The sequence below is a fragment of the Nipponia nippon genome, unplaced genomic scaffold (genome assembly GCF_047370975.1).
Source record: "Nipponia nippon isolate SJK-2023a ecotype South Korea unplaced genomic scaffold, ASM4737097v1 scaffold_1, whole genome shotgun sequence".
In the NCBI taxonomy this organism is placed as follows: domain Eukaryota; kingdom Metazoa; phylum Chordata; class Aves; order Pelecaniformes; family Threskiornithidae; genus Nipponia; species Nipponia nippon.
The window spans coordinates 20,719,328-20,728,769 of record NW_028262290.1 but is presented as its reverse complement, the minus strand read 5'-3'; the positions used below and the strand labels follow the sequence as shown (position 1 = coordinate 20,728,769).

Sequence of the window (9,442 nt, the reverse complement as noted above, 5' to 3'; positions counted from 1 at the left end):
AGGCGCATAAGTGTTATTCTTTGTACAGGTATTTTGTGTAAGAACTGTTTCATTTCCATCCACTCTGGAATCTCGTCCTGGTGCTTTGGACAGAGAAACCTTCACAAGGAAATATTTTAACTGCCATTGAACAGGAGAATGTACTTAAATTTTGAAAAAAACTTAATTGATGTTTTACTTCACAGAATATGCATGCATATTTCTTCTCTTGTGTGTGGGAAGGAATAACCCAAGAACTAATCAATTACGGGTTTTATTTATAGTTCATGTATTCCTTTAACAACCACATTTCCTCAAGACAATTTAGGCAGCTATAAAGGTCATTATAGAAAGACGTAAAGAATAAGGTAAGAATATGCAGGTAAATATTCTGACATGTAAGTAGTACACTGAGAGGTCAGTTTTGCAGGTTGACTTGAGTAGTCCAAGAGATCTCAAGAAAACATTGTTAAATAGCTGAATCCATCTTACAATTTATTTTTTTCTTCCTTAGATTCACAACGTATAACTGTACCTAACATATTAATGATTTACATAGACTTACAATAAACATAGTAATCAGTTCTTGTATCACTCACTTATAAAATATTTCATTTATGTGTTCATTGGAGCGTCAAACGAGAGTACCTGTACTCTCATAATATGTTAGCAATACTTGTTTTATCACAGAGATAAGATGTTCATATACCTTTTCTTCTGTAAGAAGATATTTGCTCTTTCAGTTTGAAAGAATCTTGTGGGGAAAAAAAACATTTATTTTTCATTATAGAGATTACTTGCCCAGGCATCTTGCTCTGAAACAAATGTTTTTCACACGAAGCAGGTTTTTACCAGGTTACTATTTTTACAGTAGTAGTTTAGAGAAGCAGTGATTTATATAATACAGTAAGCATTATAGACCTTAAAGAGGTCTCAGATCTGTGCATAATACAAACAATTTTAAGACCTAGAAGTATTAGTTCATTAGTATTTACTCCTCTTCAGCATCACCTGGACTGAAACATATTATTTCAGTGACATCAGAATGGTTCAAATAGCAAATGCTGTAAAATTAGGCCAGTGTTTCTGTGTAATGTGAAACACCATTTTCCTTAAAGTTAGTTGATTTTATTTATGAACGCTATTTCTGTATCTTTTCTCACATGAGTGCATTTCAATGGAAGATGCTGACTGTAGTCCCTTTTTTTTACTATACACAACAGTACAAGTACCTGACTTTTTTATGTTGCATGTTGTTTTCCCCTGTACTTATAAGAACCGTATTTACATAGGTAATCGATGATACATTGCACAATGCTGCATAGGAGGTATTTTCTATGTGGCTATCTATTCAAAACTTTTTGGTGCATTACATTCTATTGGGTATTTTTCTCTCCAACATCCATAACTCTAAATATGAAACTATCTAATAAATTAGCTATATAAATACGTATATATAAAACCTCATTTATAAAAAGAAGGATTCTGTCTTAGTTTGTATATGATATGTAAGATAAAGTTGCGTCAGCAGTTGTCACAGGATAATACTGCAGTCGTAGCTGCATATCCTGTTTGTAAAGGAAACAAATGTGGCTTGATTCTGTGTTCAAATAAAACTATTTTTACGTGCATTTAAATAGATTAAGTAGGAAATATGTGCACAAGATCACTTTCACAGATCAAAAACTTAGTCTGAGTTTATGTTGTCATTCAGATTCTGATGTGGCATGGTTTATATTCCTGATATCCCAGTTTAAATAGTTGGGAAGATCTTGAATGTAAGAACAAGTAAAAATTGGAATTAATTTGTAGCTATTTGTATTGCTATGGGTTTTTATATTCAGCTGCTTTATATTCAATATAGATTTTTCTCTTTATTTTTCACGTAGTAATTAACTGAAGTGTCCTGCAATCCCTTCTGGTACAGAGAAAAATCCATTCGGATGCTTGTGTTATCATGCAGTAGTTATAAAATACATATTCAGAAAAATGCTCAATGTCTTTTCTGTGCAGATGACCAGGGGGAATCTTGTATTCAGAATGTGCAAACGCTAATAGCAAAAGAGAAGTGGAGAAAGTTTTTCCAAAACAAGTTGCTCTTGTTGTAGCATGCTTATTTTAATAAAGTAATTATGACATTATCATCCCTTCCTTGCCATAACATTTCTCCCTCAAAGTCTACCAGCCCGTGTTTCCTGGCTCTCATGAGAATCCCAACAACCTTATCTGAAATACGAACGTATCTCTCGAAGAGTTCCCCAAAAGTGACTTGGATCTTGCCGTCGGGCCGTGGCTTAGCCATTGATTCAATGATGAAGCACATGTCTCTGATCTCCCGGTGGATGTGGGCCTCAGCTCTCTTGGCCCTTTCAGCAGTTTTGGTTCCTTCCTTTGGACGGCCGTAGCCTTCATCTCCCTTGTGCAGGCGCGTGGACATGGCCAGCTCATGGTCAAATTCCTCGCTGAAGGGGTTCAGCTTCTGCGTTATGATGTGCTGGTCGGCCCATTCTTGCCACCTGTCCTTCAGGCTGTTAACGGGGCTGTATTTCCTGTGGGCTTTGGTGCTCGCCTCTTCACTAAACCTGCTTGCGCTGAAAGAAGAAAAAGGGGCATTTGAGCTTTGCATTTCATTGTTTAATTGCACAGTTCTGCTAGTAATTTCTATTAACTTGGTTACCATGTTTTTCCAGACGGGATGCTAACCACCAGGTGGCATGAGTTCACTACTTCTAAATTAATTTTTTGGGGGCTTTTAGTCCATGGTCCAGTTTGCACTCAAAAGCAAATTCTTTCATTGCAGCTTGATCCCACCTACATTACCACCCTCCAGCCTAGATTTGGGCCCATTTTGACAAACTTTTTCCCAGAATGACTTAATGCTGTAGGGGGGGTGAAACAGTATGTTGCTGATTACCTGCACTTTCTGTACCTTTGGTCAGTCATGCGGCTCCCCATTTCTGCCTGCCTAGCAGAGCCTGAAGTCTGCCTGCCCTGATGTTATAGATGACAATAACTGTAAGTGTAAGGACTGGGTCCCCAGCTATTCTTGGCTAAGAAACAGAGGGTAGTGTCTATAAAAATCTGTCCCCTCTAATGGATGTCTATGTTTAAAACAACAACAAAAATCTAATAGAGTGCAGTAGCTCTGCCTACGCTTATGTATTTGAAGTATGGTTCTGAACAAGTATTGAAGTCCAAAATTCACATTCCTGCTGGTAGGGTACAAGCCTGAAAGAAACTTAGGGCTACAGAGATTTGTGTCAAGGTCAAAGGATGAGGAAAGACCTTCAGAGATCTTTTGATAATTTTTTTTGTGTGTGTGTAGTGACATCATATTGCTGGATGGCTCCAGGCAGACAAATTGTTGATGCTCTTTCCTTTAGTGGCCAATCTCACGTGGTGTGGGGGAGCTACAGACAGTCTGAGCTGGTCTCTGTGCTGTCCACAGCCTGTCATCGTGTCTGTACAGAGCTCACCTAGGGAGTATGCTGGGTTGTGGCTGTGCCAAAGTAATTTGTTTTCTAATATTTTTACTCCCCAGAAGGCTGCTCTGAAACCTCCCCAGTAACATCAGCTGAATATTAACAGTAACACCAGAGAACCAAAATACAGTTAGCAAAACAGTACAAAGGACTGCAAACCTGCAGAAAATTTTGTTTCCCTGCTGTTTGGGCATTCCTTTGTTTCCTACTAAGCTTATTGAAAGAGAGAATAGGAATGATAAGGATGTCCCCAGTTCAGGTCTGTGCACCAGAAGGATGCCAGTACTGGGCAGCACTATAGTGCTGCAGCAAGAAGTGCAGGCGCTTAGTGCCAGGGGTAGAAGAAAGAGTAGGAGAGCAGGACCACTCTTTTAGCTGTGGAGTTGCCATTAGCTTGGCTTAGCTATATTGAGAAACTGTATTTAAAAAGCTACAAAATACTCTTCCCTATCAATATGGTGAAAAGCATCAGAATAATCGAGCACATAGTGTTGCCAAGTAAGTGCACCTTCCTTCTGTGGTGTGACTGCAGAGTAGGCAGTGTGTATATACCTGTGGTTTAATGCATGTCAAAGATTAACAGGTAGGCGTTGGCAGAAAAGCATTAAAATATATCAGTGGGGTAAAGATAGACAATTTGTTTCCCAATGATAAACCAAATCCTCCTGTATATAAGCTGTTGTCATACAGAGAAAGGGAAAGCTAGGATCCTTTGCCCCTTGCCCTGAATTGTGACTTCATTGCCCAGAGCAACTGCGGGCACAGGGTTTGGTTACGCAAAGCAATTTGTCTCCTGAAACCTACAGATGTCCCAAATGCCATAGAAGCCCTGTGCCAGCGCAGTCCTAACTCCAGCTGAAGCTCAGATTGCTTGCTTCCCCAGCTTTTCAAGTGGGAAGGTATCAGTGAAGAGGGGGAGACCCTAAGTGAATCAAAATTGCTTAGAAGAAGTGATACCAACAGTCTCAGTGGAGCTGATGAGTAGATCCCGTCATGGAGAGCTTATCCCTCAGGCACAGCCAGCTGCTCCCCCTTCCCTCCAAGGGCCATGACCTCTGAGAGAGTCCTGGAGCTTCCGTTCCCCAGGCTGAGGGGACAGAAGCCAGCGAGGGAGACCGCCTAACTCTGTAAAGGCCTTGTTACCTCTTTTTATGTAACAGTCTAGTAAGTATTCTCTTCTTTTCCTACCGAAACCTTTAATTTTCTTTTCTAGCTGAATACTATTATCGCTTTTCTTATCCTGATCATCTTCTCAGTGGTTATCTATCCTTTTGCTTTTATCGTGCCCTGTGTGGGTTTGGAAAAACCTTACTATCTTTTTTTTTTTTGATGCATCTTCTAATGTAACCATTTCTGATGGCCAAAGTGCAATTTTCCCCAGTGTTTAGCTTAATGATAAGTTAACACAGTAAACTGTATACACGTAGAAGCATTTTTTTTCATGTTTGTACAGCACCTACGCAACGGATTGTGGATCCAAAATGAAGGTTGTAAGCATTAACCCACTGTAAGAAGTGTTTTACCTGTAGCAATCAAATAAATTAACCTGTTAACCAGAATGCTCACCCTAAATTCATTCTGAACTTCTAGGAGAAGAATGTCCATGTTCCGTGTCCCCTATGATCCTTTCTGTAGGGGAAAAGTATGGGATCCCTTTTTAATGTTAAGTTTCATATCACTGTTGCACCCCTTTGGCTCCTAAGCAGGAGCAAAATAGTATTTCCTAGGCCTGTAGGCATTAACGTGCCTTCTGCTAAGGAAGCAATCTTATTTCGGTAAATATTGCAGCTGGAAATGAAGGTGCTACTGCAAACTAAAAAAATACTGGAACTGATGCTTTTTTCCTGGAATATATAGAGGAAAATGGGAAATTTGCTTTAACAACCATGTACTTATGGCCTTTTTGAAGAAGATTAAGCCACACTGACAGGTTCATAAAAGTAGTAGCCTGAAATAATGTATTCTGAGGCTATAAAATAAATTTTAAAAAATGAGTAGTTAAAAAATCCAGTCCTGATAACAGCACTGTAAGTGCAGAAAATTACTTTTGTGTCAGATTTCAGTGGAAGAGATAGCTGTAAGTAACATCAAGGGTGTTATTTCAATCATTTGCACCTCAGTAAATATGGCTAATGGTTTTTTTTTCCTAGGTAGCAGCACTAAAATTAGACATATGCGGGAAATACCTGTAAGGTTTAACAGAAAGATAGCTGTTTTGTTTCTATTATAGCATTTTTAAATGAGCAATTTGTTTTAATTGAGGTTATTTACAGATAATATGTGCTGCAAATGTATCCTCTTTCCCCACTGTAAGTGTGAAATCTTTGTTTTGAGGTCCTAACTTCTGCCAAAGGACAGTGAACGTGGTCTCTCCCAAAAACAGGGGCCACAAACTTTCAAGCTCTAGGTTACTGGAAAGTTTTTTTCAGTTTGGCTATTAACTGTTTGCTCCTTGTGGTAGATGACTGGTCAGCTGTACAGCAAAGCATCATCCTAATCCCCAATCTTAATCCCCAATCTGAATAGTTAAAACAACTGTGTGTGTTCAGATAGCTGTGCTAAAAAGTACTGTATGGTTGAAACCCATTACTACGTTAGTCATAGTCTAATGTTGGTCATGGTAAACACTCTTTAGTAGCGAGGTATAAAACCTGAGCAGTGGGAATGGTACAGCCTGCCTGCCTGTCTGCAGAGGGATCACGAAGTCTTTTGGCATCAGTGCTAGTCCCAGTTTGTCATTTCTGAAATGGCGATTAGGATATGGTATGAACATACTGGCCCTGAGCCTCCAGTTCCTGCTGCCTTGCTAGTCCTTCACACGCAGGCTAATTGGGTAGGTGAAAACCTTGCCTTCTCATCTCAAATTGCCTCATGCTCAGCTCGCGCTCACGTTGCACGCGTGTGATGGACTCAGAGTACAAGCAGTGGAGACTCGGGCCCCGCCATGGGATGGCTCCTGCTAGGACCCCTTCTCTCCCTGTGGGCTCAGGCAGACGAGCTCTGCCCATCCCTGCCTTGGTTCAAATTACGCCTCCAGCTGCCCTCCCTGCCCAGCAAAGCCAGCGGGCACCGTGTGGGCTGCACCCTGGCCACAGCTCAGTACACCCTGGCCTCAGAGGCTGCACTCTCCTTCATCACAATTTTACAGCTAGATGTGAGGTTTTACATCGCAACAGTTCAGGCTCAACCACACATTCCTTTCTGCTGTCTTCGTTCTGGGGAAGTACCAAGTTTGTAAAATGGGACTGGAACAAACAGCATGTTGTGTCTGTAACAGCTGCCTACAGTTTCCCATCTTGCAGCACTGGACATATGGATCTTTTAATCTTTTACCGAAAAAAGAGTGATGAATTAATTTGGCATCTGCCCGTTGGCAAGTCTGGGCATAGCACAACTGCTCGCAGCTGTCTTCTGGCAAGGTGGTTCTGCTGGAGATCTCTGGGAAAGGAAACTGGAGGATTTCTACCAGTCTCTGCTGTTCCTCTGCTCTGCTGGGAGACTTCCCAAGGACTGCATGGCTATGGCTGAACTCTACTTGTTTACTGCCTCTGCTCCAAATTTAATATGCGCCTGCTGTTGTGTAGTAATCTTCAAGCGTGAGCCTCTTACAGAAAGAAGTATTACTCAAAACTGTCTGATGCTATGAATTTGCTACTTAATTCAAAAGTGTAAGTAGCACCTGTAATAACTCCGTAGATAAGTAACAGATTCTGCTTCCTTTTTCTTCACACCACTTACAGGCATAAGGAAGTCTGTATGTCAGGAACTTCTACTTGCACGACATACTCAATGAACGTGCTTCCCCCTCCCCATCCCTTATGACAGTGTACCCAAAGAGAGACCTTGAATTTGAAGAATCTATTGATGACTCAAATGTTCTTTTTTTGTCAAATGATTTATAACATACAGCGTGATTCAAATCAATCCAGGCTGGATGCTTTCTAATGTACGTTTGGGGTCCCAGCTCCCGTGAAAGTTTCCATTCTTTGACTTGATGAATTCCAAAACCATGGAAAGCTTCCAAAGAGAAGCAGTAAACCCAGCTTTTGTTAAGATGTACTTAAAAGTAATTCCTGCAATGTCTATTTTAGACATTCTCTGCAAATGACTCCTGAGAATATTTACAATTAATACTAAACAAAATAATGAATAAGTATTTGGAAATATTATTTGTCAAGTATATTGTTTTAGACTTAACATTTGCTGAAATAAATGAATAGCTGTGGGCTTTTGATGAGGTAAAAATTGTTATTCTGAAATATGGACTAAAGTATTAAGAAGTAAGTTGTGATTTCGATGAACCAGTAAATCCAGTGTGAAAATTTAATATAATTACTATTTCCTCAATATAACTTCCTGTGTCTAATATGTGTATAGCACAGAAAACCCAAAGCTATAGTCAGATGTTGTTGACTAACTACTTAAGCACAGAGATATATATGAAGGGTTTCCTGGATGTTTTTTTTTTTTATTTTCTTTAAGAGTAATAGTTTCTCTTTGACCATTTCCTACCATTTTTTCCCCCACAACTTCCTCATGGAAACCTGTACCTCTCTCCGGGTCTGCTGACCATTTGTGATAATGTAATAAAGATGTTTTACTTACAAAGATGGTACAGGTCGTTTAATCCTCACAGCCATCACCTCTCGGTCACTGTCTTCTTGCTCAAGTTTATCCTCTGCTTCCCCATAGCCACTGTCTTCTGCATCCAGGCTGTCATCATGACACTTAAGCAGCAGTTCTTCCTTAGCCCTCTCTTTGTCCTCTTGTTCCATCTGTTTCCAGCCCTTGGTCAGCTCTGATACCACATTTGAACACTTTCTCCTTATCGTTGGAGATAATTTGCCACTAAGAATTTTGTCAATAGCACTTGATTCTTCTTTGAGCTTGGTCATCTCTGAGCTACTGTTGTTACTCTCATATCTTTCACTGAGGAGGCTAACATCACCTCCTCGTTCATAGGCTTTGCTTACAACCGTTTTGGTCACTTCTTTGCTTTTAATGCTGAACTTTTTGAGGGCTTCATCTGATTCCCTTGAATTTTTTTCAGCGTCTCTTATTGTCACTGATTCCTTTGCTGAGGATTTTTCATCATCTTTTCCTTGGTCCCTCTTGACAGATGGAATTGGCCATTTTTCGAAGTATCTTTCTTGTACAGGCTGAGCTGGTGAGTCTTCTGTAGGGGGGACCCACCCAGAGGGCTCTTGGGCTTGCTTTATGTGGTGGTCAGATACCCACTGCTGCCAGCCTCGCGCCAAGCTGAAGACTAGGCTGGCCATTCGGATCTTGTGGACAGCCCTTTTCGCAGGAGTAGTGCTGGGCTTTTCTTCAGGAGCCATGTTGCTGTCTGCTGCCATGCTGGCTTTTCCTCTTCTTATGCTAAGCACCTTCTGAATGAACTGCCTGAAGTGAATAATGTCCCTCGAAGAGAGCTACAGAGATTTAAATAGAAGCAGGAGCAGTTTGTGCCCATGGAAAATATGTGAAACATTTCTCACAAAGATATAGTATCCTCACTGTTACGGAGGTCTTTTTTTAAAACGCAGGGTTACGTTTCATCGCAGCAGATGAATGATGCATGATGTAAACAGGGTGACACAGACCTGCACTGGAAATAGTGGGAAATTAACAGCTCCTTTAGTCCCCCTTCCCTGGGACTGCTCTATTCTCAATTTGTTGGCAAGGGTCTTGTTGTTCTGGAAGCACAGAACTTGGGTTAAAGATACCGAAGAGAGTGTCTGAAACTGCTAAATGTGAAGGGCTGTCAGTTGTTGCTGACAACTTTGGCCAGAGCAAAGGACCCTTGTCATCACAAGTAAATAGTGGCCCTCGTCATGGAGTGCGAGGCCAGAAGCAGACTATGAATGAGAAATTTTTAGACGCATTTTCTAAAAAGATGCTAGGTGATTTCTTCGTATTGCTCATATGTCCAAGGAAACCCAGATTTGTTAATTTTTTAAAAGGTATTTATGTGCTCTGTT

The 9,442-nt window shown here is 40.6% G+C and overlaps 1 protein-coding gene across 1 annotated transcript; it reads right to left on the bottom strand.

The window, feature by feature from the left end:
- Positions 1-237: 237 nt before the first annotated feature.
- On the bottom strand, positions 238-8,940 carry ABRA (actin binding Rho activating protein). The gene is made up of 2 exons (XM_009469350.2): positions 8,067-8,940; positions 238-2,570 (listed from the first exon to the last, which is right to left on the bottom strand). The coding sequence occupies exons 1-2, from the start codon at positions 8,816-8,818 to the stop codon at positions 2,093-2,095; spliced, it is 1,230 nt and encodes a 409-aa protein (XP_009467625.1). The 5' UTR covers positions 8,819-8,940; the 3' UTR covers positions 238-2,092.
- Between the last annotated feature and the right edge of the window lie 502 nt (positions 8,941-9,442).

What these genes read in the sequence shown, in the direction of transcription:
- ABRA (XM_009469350.2), bottom strand. Translation starts at nt 8,818, where the DNA reads ATGGCAGCAGACAGCAACATGGCTCCTGAAGAAAAGCCCAGCACTACT. An exon ending in AAACGACCTGTACCATCTTT is followed by an intron (nt 2,571 to 8,066) that starts GTAAGTAAAACA and finishes TTCTTCTTTCAG; the next exon opens with CGCAAGCAGGTTTAGTGAAG.